Source organism: Gossypium arboreum, chromosome 11 (genome assembly GCF_025698485.1).
Source record: "Gossypium arboreum isolate Shixiya-1 chromosome 11, ASM2569848v2, whole genome shotgun sequence".
Lineage (NCBI taxonomy): Eukaryota > Viridiplantae > Streptophyta > Magnoliopsida > Malvales > Malvaceae > Gossypium > Gossypium arboreum.
The window spans coordinates 17095186-17109159 of record NC_069080.1 but is presented as its reverse complement, the minus strand read 5'-3'; the positions used below and the strand labels follow the sequence as shown (position 1 = coordinate 17109159).

At 28.2% G+C, this 13974-nt stretch overlaps 1 protein-coding gene across 6 annotated transcripts; it reads right to left on the bottom strand.

Moving 5' to 3' along the window:
* Positions 1-564: 564 nt before the first annotated feature.
* Positions 565-3779, bottom strand: LOC108470729 (uncharacterized). Of its 6 annotated transcripts, none has more exons than XM_017772168.2 (6): positions 3496-3779; positions 2696-2989; positions 2525-2579; positions 1580-1698; positions 1120-1371; positions 565-817 (listed from the first exon to the last, which is right to left on the bottom strand). In XM_017772168.2, the coding sequence occupies exons 2-5, from the start codon at positions 2924-2926 to the stop codon at positions 1147-1149; spliced, it is 630 nt and encodes a 209-aa protein (XP_017627657.1). In that variant the 5' UTR covers positions 2927-2989; positions 3496-3779; the 3' UTR covers positions 565-817; positions 1120-1146. The 6 variants fall into 6 exon arrangements, with proteins under 6 accessions (XP_017627657.1, XP_052877664.1, XP_017627656.1 ...); XM_053021704.1 differs by having other exon boundaries at positions 1120-1368; positions 1580-1677; XM_017772167.2 differs by having other exon boundaries at positions 2696-2979.
* Positions 3780-13974: the final 10195 nt, after the last annotated feature.

Sequence of the window (13974 nt, the reverse complement as noted above, 5' to 3'; positions counted from 1 at the left end):
GATCAATAAATAGGCGCCGACCCCTTTATCTCACAGGCAACCAAATCACGTTTTGTGATAGGTCAGGGACAATGAGCAGAGGAGAAACAGGAAATCCAAGGTCACACTGAAGCAAAAGCCCACGGTGCCTTGCAGAAGTTCTAAAGCCATGCCATGACCGAACCTTCCACGCCAACCACCACCCTGTCGCAGGATAAGATAGAAAAGCCACAAAACGAGCTTCATCAAGCCTCTCTGCAAGAGGAAGGCAGAGAAATCGTCCAACATTACCACCACTAAAGCCACCCTTAAACCACTGAACCACCAAATTATAACGAGAGAGTCCTACGTTTCTGAAGAAAAACGAAAAGAGAAGGAAAGAGGAAAAGGGTGATCCACTACCCTTTCTTGATCGTTAATAATAAAGTCAACAAAGACAATTCAGCTTAACCCAAGCCCGTCTGTTGCTGTAACAAGGTCACAGTAAGACTAGAACTTATTCGGGATCACTCTTTTAAGATTAATTAGTAAACCATTTATAATAATACTATCATGTTAAATATAACAGTTGACATTTCCAGCACATTTAGTGAAAATATTCTAATTATATAAAATCACCTTAAAGAATGTTCTTAGAATACCAGTCAGCAAAATCTTAATAACAAATTTTAGTAACAATGAAGCTCAGCCAGCCTGAACAAGTAAATCAAAAAGATTGTCCACTAAAACATAGTTTTAGAACTGCACATGTCAGAAATTCCAAAAACTAGCTCCACTGACACCACCAGATGAATTGACCTTTTTTTTTTTATCTTTGCAAGGGCAGTTTGTATTATCCCTGAAATAAAATAACAATCACCATTAGAACACACTCCTTAAAAGGCTAAAGAAAAGTATCAAGATGGGGAAAAAAACCATCGTCAACGCAAACAAAATGCTTTAGAAGAAAAATAGCAGAGTAGCATATCAGACATCGATTTCAACAAAACCCGCACCCATGAAAAAAAAAAGGCATCGAAGCACATGAGGTAGATATGCACATCTTCCACAATGTATAATTCAATTTCACAACCTTTCTTCCTATTTTCTTTGGCAAATGAAAATTTAACCTAAAAAAGGATAATAGAATAGTAAACGTACGTTACTAGTTGAGCATGAAATTTTTATTCAACTGGCCGATGGCAGGAAGACCCTAATTAGTTCCTTCACTGTGACTCTTTTCCTGCAAGTTGGGCATTTTGCCTGTGTAGTTATTGCAGCTTTAATGCATGCCTTGCAGAAAATATGCCCACATCTTGTTGACATCTCCTCTGTTAATGGACCCATGCAAATTGGACAATTGAAGGTTGGTTCCTTTGGAGGTGGCTGTGGCTTTGTGATTTCCTCAACCTGCTAATATAATGGTTAGCAAGTGTAAACATTAAGAAATTTAATGAAATCGAGTGATGCACCCATAAGAACCCAAGAGCATGTAAAAAAATAAAGAGATGTCCAGACTCCAGTCACAATGTATTGGATATGATGACCAGCAAATATGTACAGTTTTCCTCCAAAATACTTTACATATTTTGAACAAAGCACTGAGAGATAGAGTTCTTACAATTGACTGTGGCGAGATTTCCAAATTGATAATGCTTGAGCTCGGAGGAAGTCTTCTGTGCCTATTCTGATTGTTATTACTTGACCTCGCTGACCAGCCTGGAAGGGCAGAAATGTGAGCTACAACAATTAGAAACACAGAGTAATATAAGGTTTTAACTTCAAAAAATAAATGAAGTAGATAAAGAAACAAAAGTCTATGAATTGGTTGACCTATGGAATCACACAAGTAAAACATAAGATTGGATTAGCTACAAAACTGAAAAGCAATAATGTCTACCTCAGTAAATCCCACTCACAGGCCACAAACACCGAATAAGGGTAAACAGCTTGATTAAAAACCAGAGAATTGTATATAAATTAACAAAATCTCTTTTATTTTATTAATCACAGACCCTATAAGAGTTGGTTGCCCAATGCTCACTAATTCTTTATATACAGTAAAAGCAGGAAACTGATAAAATACAGACAGCAAATAGCAAAGTAAAATTACTAATAGTATCTCCTCTTTTATTTCCATTTTACTACAATTATCTGAGTTAGATAAAGAAGTGTTTCTATTCATCAGCTTCTTTTAATCAATTGCAAGGGACATAATATATCACCTGCATTTTCACATCGATTATGCCATGTTAGGTTAAGTGGAGTGTGACTGATGTGTTTCTAACTTGTCTTATTTCAAACATGAAAAAGGAATTGCAATTCCTTATGTCCAAAAATTATGGGGGTGAGCTAAATTTTCTCTAGGACCCTAAACCAACAAGAACAATGAAGCACCTAAATCAAGACAGGAATTGAAACCCACAGGACATCAACCTTAACATTCAGATGTTGATGGCATGAATTTACAAAGGTAGTAAATCAAAATGCAACACGAGTATGACAGTGCACATAATACTGATGTAAACAGAAATTCTAAAACCCCAATTCCTCATAAGTTAACTACCTGAATCAACATCAACCACAGTCCTTCCACGGCTCCTCCTAGAATTGTTCTGAGCCTGATATATAATCCAGGTAAATTAATAACAATCAGCATGATGCCAATTATCCATAAAAACAGATTTCATGTAAATTTAAGGTGAAAACACAACATAACAAAACAAGAGAAGCATACCTCTGCAAAAGCTCTAGCAGAAGATTCAATTACATCATCATCAATAGCCTCAACATCAATGGTTGCAGGTGGACCAGACTGTACAGATTGATTCGTTTGATCCTCATACCCAGCCTGTTGAGATGTACCCTCCTGCTCCCTGATTTCACTGGGTGGAGCATTCAGATCAAGCACTGCCTTTCTCCTTCGATATCCCCTAAGAGAAGGCCCCCTTATCTCAAGAGTGCTCATGCTCTGCTTATGATTTCTCAATGTACCATCCAAGGACTGCAGTCTCAATAAACCTAAAAGAGGCTAAAAACACATCAGTAAATTTACGATAAATACTTTTCCTGTTTTCACTAAAAGCAAACAATTACTTGATTTCTGTGCTTAAGAAAAACAATTAAACTGACAACTGATAGTCTAATATACTTGCTAATTACATTTACGCACTAGAGTTCAATCTGAAAAGCAACACCTCCAAAGCAAACAAACCTCGTGATTTAGAACTTGAAAACAAAAAAAAAAATCCAGAATCAATTCTTTGAAATTTTTTGATATGGGATGAGTAATTAAAATAATACTTTTAACATAAAAAATAAAATCTTTCTAACAAAGAGTCCAACTAGCAACAAATTGATCAACATATTCCAGTTCAGGTTTGTATATTAAGTTTTCTAGTAAAAAAATAAAATCATTGTTATAAAAAGGACGTAAACTTAATAAAAAATTCAAACTTGAACCACTACACCAACACATCGAATCGGAAAAAAAAAAACAGATTAATAAGTGAGAGTATATGAAATCAAATACCATACCAAGAAGCACAGACGAAATCGAATCGAGAAATAAAAAATTCTACCAAAAAGGAATTGGAAAAATCTTTTGGATCAAAGTAAGCAAAAGGAAGAATCGAGGTGATTTATTGCCTCTAGGGTTTTTAAACAAGGGAAAATTTTTCCAATTGGAAAGAAGCTGCGCGGTCGGTGTGAGACTCCACGTGGCAATATCTCTTCATATTCCTGGACCCGGGTACGTATTCGCTTACATATGCAGCGCTCGCTCTCACAAGTCTTTTGCTAACCGCGTTCGCTTGGCTATCCTTTTTGACTGAAAGTTTTGTTTTTATTTGGGAATAATTCAGTTACACGCTGTAATATTAAAATTGTAATTTTTTTATACCATTAATATTTTAATAATTCAAGTCTCATATTTTAGGTTCAATTAATATATATTGTACATATCAAGTTTAATGTAAATTAAAATATTTTATTTATTTATTTTATAATAGAGATATTCGATCAATTTAAAAATTTATATGTATAATAAGTATAATTATATCAATAAATTATGGAACCACTTTAATTTCACACTAGTACAAATAGATCTTTCTTTTATATGTAATAGTTAATTGAGTTATTGGTTATTTTTGAAAAATATTTTCAAAAAATATTTTTTCATTTTAAGCATGATGTTGTAAATAATTTTAAATTTATTAATATGATGATATTTTAGAAATAATATAACAAATATTTTATTATAACTCATTATTAATATTTTTACTATGAATAAAATAAATTTTAAATATTTGTAAGTAATTAATATTAATTATTTATAAAATCTAATTTGAGTATATAATCTATATTTCAAATAATATTAAAATAAAACCATTGTAAATTTAAATATATGATGTTATATATTTGATATAAATTTCAATAATAAAATAATTATATATCTAATATAAATATTACCTAAAACATATTTAACTTTTATTTTTAGCAATAGCTAAAAAACTTGCTATTGTTTTTACTTTTGGTTCAAAAACACGTTTAACTTCAAAAGCTATCTGTTTTGCATTATTTATGACTTCAAATTTAATTTTGATCTCAAAAGCACTTTTCAAAAATAATAAGAAGTAAAATTTAAGCCTCTTTCTAGGGTGAGTATTCGATCGAGTCAAAAAAATTTTAATTAGTCGAGTTGACGAATCCTATTTTAGCAACCGAACTCAATTTAATTTTTTTTCGAATTGGATCGAATCAAGTCAAAAAATTTTGAGTCAAGTCGAGTCGAGTTAACAAATTCTATTATTTATACTCAATATTACGTTTACATGAATCGATTATTTAACTAGTAAACGAAGTATAAAATTATTTAACTACATAAACAATATAATGGTTTTGCCTTTTAACTTATTGAGTAGACAGTTATCAAAACAACGTGGTTTTGCCTTTTAACTTAATGATTTTAACTTTTAACGTTAGAAAAGGTAAATATTTATCAAAATGGCATAGTTTTGCCTTTTCTTATTCTGATTTTCGGATAACTCAAATTGTTTAATTCACATTCGAGTTAAATCGAAAAACTTAATTTTTATTCGAATTGATCCAAATAATTTGATTAATTCAAATAACTCTAACTATTTAATTCAAAATTTAAAAATTTTATCAAATTTTTCGAATAGAATCAGATTTTATATAATACTAATGTGTTAAACAGATAAATGGAGAATTCACAAAAGTAAAAATATAGATAGATGAAGAAATAAATATTATCATATCATGTGTTTAATTGCTAAAATTGTTATATCTATTATCCTTCTTACTTTGTGCTTGATTATGGTTAGATGATGTTATTTGTGAATGTACCATCTTACATGTAAAATTTTTAATTTTTTATTGTTTCATGTTGATTATTATATTTATCAACTTAAAATAAATATAATGTATTTTAATATAAATATTACTAAATGTGTATTTAACCAATGTAATCACTTTTTTTTCAATTATGTGACAATTATTTAACACGAATAACTAATGTAACTATATCAGCACATTTAACGGTTAAATTAATTAACTGACAATTTTATTAATGAAAAGGCCTAATTAATTTTTTTGTCATTAATGATTTAATAGGGTGAATTTTTAATGACTTGATTACTTTTTTGTTTTTGTTTTTATCAGGTTTTTTACCCTTAAACATTTCTTTTTGTTCTTAATTTATATGAATTATAATACAAACTATAAATATTTTACAAATTATACATTTATATTATAATATTTTTTAATAAATATATAATTTATATTTTAGTTAATATATACAATCAAACACATACATTACTAGCAATGTTTTAAAATAATTTCGGAAATTTTCAGCTTTTAAACTTTTCCCTACTTGACATATTCAACCAATTATTAGATGACAGCTCAACGTTTACAAGAACGTTTGCAATTGATTTCCAATACAACACTTAAGTGGTATGAAAAAATAAATTACTTTCAATATTATTTTCTATTTGTTTTTGTCGCCTAGTCCAACAATGACTCGTTGATATTGCATTCCATTTATTTTTATTTTCAATGGTTATCTTTTATCTGTCTTTTAATCCACCTTTTAATCTTTTTTACAATAAAAAATAGAAGTTGCATGTTTATGCAATGATTTTCAACATACTTATACTTTAAAAATATAAGTAATTGATGATAAATACCCTTGCAATGTAGTAGGAAATGTTATAATTAGACTCTATTAATAGAGTTTTTATTTTTTATACAATATTAGAAGTTGAAGATAAAATCATATAGTTTGAGTTCATGTTGAACGGATGTTTGAAAAAGCTTATTTTTTAGTAAATAATATAAAATCATAACATAATACTAAAAATATGTTTTACAATGCCAATTATATAAAATCCTTTTTCAACACCCTTTATTATTATTTTTGTCCTACTTATAATAGGTTAGCTTCATGTTATACCCCTATCTCAGCAGTAACACGGGGTAGAATGAAGAATGACTTGGCAAGAGCCTAGTTAGGTGCTCTTGGGTGGCCCTTCGTGCCACACCCTTCATGGTGCCCTTTTGTCTAATCATTCATGACCAGCCACCCACGAACCCACTCAAGTCAATTGAGAGGGCATCCGTGTTGGCTCAGGTACCTTAAGTAGAGTATTTTTGTCTATATACATTTGTATTTATTCGAACAAAATAATTTAATAACATTATTCATGAATTACATTAATACCCTTTGTATATTATCCTCAATTATTTTTTGCATGCAAAGCAAATGAAAGAAATATTAACTTGTTGGTTATATGTTTAATAAATTCATATGAAAATTACACAACTTACATTGATAATATAACAACGAATCAATTAAAAAGACATTAGCATGATCATGCCATCCTTTGGCATCCATATCTTTCATTTACATTTCAATAAAACAATCAATAGGTTAATTTGATTATACATTAAGCACTTATATAACATGTCACATATACATATCTAACAATTCATATAGCATGAGATATGTCATCACATTCATATTCAATTCATAGCAATTATATTAAATTCTTATCCATGTTACATACAATTCATATTCACTTTGCAACATATTAATATATAATATGATCACATATCTCAATCGTTTCATTTTGCATTAAATTGTCATATTCAATTCCTATTTTCCTCTCAGAGGTTTGAAGCAATTTAAGCTCAGATATACAAAACTAGTTTGATCACATATACTGACATTATCGGGATGTTAACACTAGCTTTGGATCATAGTTGCTAACACTAGCTTGGTCCGACAATACTATCACTAGCTTCAGAGGATCTGCAACAAATATTGAATCTCAAGCCATCGAATTAATCATTGGTTGCAACACCCATTTGTTTATACAAGTTTACGTATTCGGGCTACTAACACTAGCTTTTGATCAGGATTGCTAACACCAGTTTAGTTCGAAGCTGCTAACACTAGCTTCAAAGATTCCACAACATATGTCGGATCCCAAGTCATCGAATCAACCTTTGATCAAAAACCCATGTCCTTTTTTGGAATCTTAATAACATGACATTCTTATCTTAATTGTTTACTAAGTTCAGACATACATTTACATATTCCAAATAGCAATTCATATACATCTTTAAACCATATAACATCACCATGTATTTATCATCCATTTGTATAACAAATTTTACATCCATTCGATATTGTGTATCTATTCGTATTTATCACAAATCTCACATTTTTTATTTAGTCCTTTTAATGCCATAAATCATTAAAATTTCACATACATATAAATTAATAAATATGATCATACAATTCAACATAATATAAAATATTATAGTAAGTTCCATATGAACTTTCTTGGGAAAACAACCACCACAAAACAGAGGGATTAGTGCATAATTTCTCTTTTTCTCGACTAACCTCTAATATATAATAATTTATTACAATTTATCAATTTCAATTACTTTATTTCATCCTATTATAACTCTCTATTATCTATAATTACAGAAATTTCATGCTAATTTTGAAATAATTACACTTTAGTCCCTGTACTCAGTAACTAACAAATTTTACTTTATAATTTAGTCTCTAGTCATCTCTAAACACCAAATTTATCAATTTAACACTAAAAGTTTTAATATTCAACAATGAAAACATCTCAAAATTTAACAGTTTTGAAAATCAACACACGAATTAACTAAATTAAACTACCACGATATCAAAAACATAAAATTTATGAAAAATGAGCTTAATTTTACTTTCCATGCAAAGAAATGAAAATTTTGAAACTCAAGCTTTTTTCCTCCTCTAAGGTTCGGATATGGAGAAAAAAAGAAGTGAAAAATATTCATCTTTATGTTTCTTAACTATTAAATATTTTATTATTATAAAATAATTTTTTAATATTATTTTAAATAATCTCTCAACCCATTATCAAAATAAAATGGTCTAATTTTCATTTTAGGCCTTATCTAAATATTATTTAACCCTATTATCAAATAAAACCAATAGAAATCAATTTTTACAGTTTTACTATTTAGTCATTATACATTAATTATCCATCAAATCACTAAAATTTTCAAATTAAAATTTAAATCACCTATATAGAAACTCCGTAAACATTTAATAAAAATACTTACAAGCTCAGCTTGCAGAAACGAGGTCATGATACCTCATTTTTCAAAACTACTAACTTTAGGGTCGAACCACTTGTACTTTAACTAACTATTCAATTAGTATTATATTTTGTCAAAATTCAATATAACATTATAATAAACTCGTAAATATTATTTAATAATATTTACGGGTTCAACCATCGGAGAACAGGGTTCCAGAATCATCATTTTTGGCACCACTAAAAATCGAGTTGTTACATCATCTACACATTAACTCCGTAAATATCACTACTTAATATTTATAGACTCAGTTTACGAAAATAATGTCCCGAAACCACTATTTTCGATGCCACTGAAAATTGGGTCATTATAACATATATCAAATCGGTCCATTCGCTAGCTTGTTAAAACTAGAAATGAATTACATAAAAAATTAAATGAACTGAAATGAGTAGAAATGACAAAATTAGATAAATGAGTTAATTAGAAAATGAATGTAGTTTCTTACTAAATATGGAAATATCTGAGAATTAATTTAAATTTTTGAATTATTATTTAATTAATTGAAGTTCAAAATGAAATTCAATTAATTGGTCATTATGAATCCGTTGAATGTAGAAACTAAATATATTTTCTCTGAAAAGTTGTCCTGATTTTAACGAATTAGAATTGGGTTGAGAAAATTATTTAATTTGAAATTTTAATTTAAAAATAATGTTTATTTTGATAAATATAAACAAAAACATGTATTGGGTTGAATTAAATTATAAAATATTGGGTTAAATGTCCAAGAAACACATATAATCGGACTCAATACAAGAGAAACCTGAATCCTCATCATAACACATATGAAAGGAAGAACACCCTATTAGCCCATCTCTCTCCTAGTTCAGTTAGAGCATTGTTTTTCTATTAAATAAGCTTTAAATGCATTATACTAATTTAACTAGAGTTTCACTCTTTTCCTATAAATAGATGGCATCAACAGGACTTAAAAAAGAATAAGTTACACAACTTTTGAGATATTGTTATTTTGCCAAAAAATAGTGAGAATTTATTTTTAAGAATAATTTGTATTTTTCAATAATAACAATTCTACGTGTTTCTATAGGAATGAGATTTACTTTTTTACTGAAAGTAAGAAAATTATTTATAATTCTATATTTAATTCGAATTTGTTCGAGCCTACACTCAAAACAGTTCTTGGTATAAAAATAACGAAGAAGGTTATTCGATTGAAAGCCAAAAATATTTAGGATCTGTCTAGTCCAAAAAATAGGTAAGATTTTGGGAAAAAGTTTATTGATATAAATATCACAAACCAACTCGTTTTTCAAAATTTTTAATTTTACATTGTGTAAGAAAACCATTTTCGAATTGAATTTTTTTTCCAACAATTCGTTGTAAACAACCCGCTTTTAGCCACTTGCTACATACCCTCCACAGTGACCACTGAGGGACCATTAAGGTATAACAATCTTGTACAACCTCAGTAAGGAGAATGTCAGAATATGACCACATAATGCTATGCATGACGATAACTAACATGCAACGGATCTACCACCTAGCCGACCACCTAGACAAACCTACCATTTGTATTGTCAGTGATATAACACGACCCGATATATATATTGAAGCATGAGGAACATGGGATCGATCATTCTTCCTCTCGAAAAAACCCTAAGCCTCCAATCTTCTACTTTATTCTCTCTCTATTCTCATTCTTCCTTAGCCTCATAGGTAAATTAACCCTCCAATCACCATCACTTTCTCCTCCTTATTAATTTATTGTATCAACACTTCCCTACATGCAAATGCAAAAATTAAATTATATTAAAAGTAAAATATTTTATTTTAGAATATCTCTTTATTAAAAAACAATAAAAATATGCACATGATGAAATTCAACTCAACTAAAACTTTATCACAAAATTTTTATACATTTTAGTTTTATTATTCACGCTTCTTTACATCCGTCAAATGTATATATATTAATAATGTATTTGATGAGTTGGTGTCACAAATTAACCTGAAATCAACTCAAAATTGATGACAACACTATGATAAATAAATAAATTTAATTTTTATTTTAATATTATATATATTACAAAATGACCTTTCACAATTATTATGCACATGTGTATTCCAAATACATCATGTTCACACGCATACGTATGTGATAAGAATATTAGTATATATAAATTGGTTGACTAAATTAATGTTACAAGTTAACTCGACACCAACTCAATTATAAAATTACCAAAACATCCTTATTTTAAAGGGTAATTGATATTGTTATAATAATATTTTTATCTTTTCGTATTTTTTATATAATATTCAAATAGAATAATTGAAAAACATTACTAGGAATCAAACACAATGCCAACAAATTTATATGAAAATCTCTTACCACTTTATCAACAATAATTTGTTAAAATGATATATTTTTAACATAAAATATTTTCAGCCATCCACATTATGGGTGTGATAAAATTTAGTATATTTTATAGATAGTTGGAAGGTGAACCACCATTTTAAACTTTCGCATGATCTTTTATAATTAATTTCACATTTTTGATATATAATTAATCTAATTTTAAATATATATATATTTAAAATTGATTTAATATTAACCAAACAAATAGCTTAAATTTTGGAGAGATTACTACCATTCATGGGGTGAAAAACATAATCTATGAATTTTTGGAAATTTTTATATTTTCTAAATTTTAAATTATTTAAAAATATTTTTATTTTTAATTTTAAATATTCTTTTAATTTTTGTATTTTTATTAAAATATAAAACAAATTTTATTTTCTTTAAAACACTTTTTAGTAAATGTTTAGCTACTTTTAAAAATAACTACCAAAGTAACAAAAAAAATTGCAAATTTTAAAGGCTAAAAAATATTTTACATTTTTATAACAATCACGTCAACTTCTTTAACAACAAAATTGATGGAAGGACCAAGATTTTAATTTTAAAAAATAGGGTCATTGAATTTTGAATTTCAAAACAATATAGGGAGCATTGGCATATTTAAACCTAATATATATTATTCTCTCTTTTCTAAAACTATCCATGTAAATATAAATAGGGCAAACTATCCAGTTAGTCATCAAAATTTTGAAGTACTTTCATTTTGGTCATTTCAAAAAAAATCTTGCAATTTCATCACTAAACTTATAGGGTAATTTCATTTTATTCACTCAAACATTAAGTCCTTAACAATGACTAATTGTACACACAAGATCATGTCCATATCATATTTACATTTTTATTTTGATCATTTAATTTTTAAGTCGTTTTCTTTTTGGTCACTAAAATTTTTTAAGTCTTTATCGAGTAAAAAACAGTAAAAACTATAATGATGCATTAAAATTTTGTTAAATTGTATTTGTTCATCCCATTGCCAAAAATTGATATTTTTTTTTATCAATCTAGACATTTTAAAATTTAAAACATCAAAATCAATTAAATAAATTGTTAGAAAAATTTTTATTCCTCAATAACGTTAATCAATTTGTTAGTATAATATTGAAATCAATAAAATTAATTATTTCAATCTCCTTATAAAATTTTAAATTTTATTTTATGTTTCCATATTATACTTAATGAAATCATGTAACACTCCTAACCCGTATCCGTCGCCGGAATAGAGTTACAGAACATTACTGAAATTTACAAAACAAATAAATAGATATTTCATATCAGAAACCTATCAAAATCAAGCATAATGTCCCTTATGCGAGCCCTCAAGGCCCAAAATACATATTAGAAACAAGTCGGGACTAAATTGGGTGCTTAAAGAATTTTTCGGAAAACATTAAAAATTTTCAAATGTGCATGGGACACATGACCGTGTGGCTAGGCCATGTGTCTCACACGATCAAGAGACACGCTCGTGTCTTAAGTCGTGTGGGCATTCAAAATAGGGACACACGGCCATGTCCCAGCCCGTGTATAAACTTATGAGCTCTCTGACTTGGGTCACACGGCCAAGCTAGACGCTCGTGTGCTAGGCCATGTGAGCATTCTATTTTATGTTAATTTAAGATACAGGGGACACATAGTTGAGACACACGCTCGTGTCTCTGCCCGTGTAGACAAAAATATGTCATTTTCCTAGCCATATTTCTTACCCAATTTGTCATCCACCTAAATCAATATTTTTGGACATCATTAAGCCATAACAAATCAATCAAAACAAGGCAAAATCATGTCTTAAACATGACATGTTACCACATACAACCAATGTGCTCTTAGGCACCTCAAATAACAATTTAAAGACATGTCAACCAAATATTCATATTTATCTAGATAACCAAATGCATATATATATGCATAATCAAACTCACACTTCAAACATGATAAAACCACTTATATACACATCAAAATATACTAACATAATGTAATGACCCGAATTTTACCGTTACCGATCGAAAAAGTGTATTTTCGGGTCTCCGTTTCTGAAAAATGGATTCGTAAATATTTTTAAGTAAAATGAGTGGTTAATTAGAGTTTAATTAAGTGAATTTAATTTAATTAAGAGTATTATATTATTATATTATTATATAATAAAGATACTTTATGTTTTAATTATATTATATTATATTATATTATATATATAAACTAAAGAAGCAAATGAAAGGAAATAGAAACAGAATGAAACGAAACAGAGAGCACGGGAGAAAAGAAAGAAAGAAAGGAGAAAAGGAAAATTGAAGGTTTGAAGCTTTAAGCTTTAATAGGTAAGTCAATCAAGCCCTTTTACTTAATTTTGATGTTTTAGAAGTTTTAGAACAAAGTTTTGATGAAATTAAGTTGATATTTTGATAGTTATTAGATTTCTAGATATTTTCCATGTTAAATAAAATGATGAATTAAGGGCTAAATTGATAGAAATTCAAGTTAAAAATGATACAAGGATTGAATTGTAAAGTGATTCATAAGTTTTATGCTTTAAGGACTAAATTGAAAGAATTTCGAAATTATGGTTTTATGATGAAAAATAGATAATTATGTCTAAGTTTGGTTAAAATTGAGTAGAAATAAAGTATGAATTAAGATAGAAAAGTAAGTGAATTTAGTTAGAATTAAATTGAAATTAAAGTAAATCAACATTTTGTACTAAGACTATTTTGGACAGCAGCAGTAGTCTAAGTTTGAAAAATCACCAAAAATTGTAGAAATTGAATTATAGGATGAGTAAAATATGGAATTAAATATTATTGAGTCTAGTTTCTTATAGAAGAAACGATATAAGCAATTGAATTGTAAATTATGAGATATAATGAATTTTGTGAGACAAGGTCAGAATGAATTTGGGTTCCCCTATTCTGACTTTGGAAAATCACCAAAAATTTAAGAAAAATAATTAGAGGCTT

What these genes read in the sequence shown, in the direction of transcription:
- LOC108470729 (XM_017772168.2), bottom strand. Translation starts at nt 2,926, where the DNA reads ATGAGCACTCTTGAGATAAGGGGGCCTTCTCTTAGGGGATATCGAAGG. An exon ending in CTGCTAGAGCTTTTGCAGAG is followed by an intron (nt 2,580 to 2,695) that starts GTATGCTTCTCT and finishes ATTATATATCAG; the next exon opens with GCTCAGAACAATTCTAGGAG. An exon ending in TGTGGTTGATGTTGATTCAG is followed by an intron (nt 1,699 to 2,524) that starts GTAGTTAACTTA and finishes TAATTGTTGTAG; the next exon opens with CTCACATTTCTGCCCTTCCA.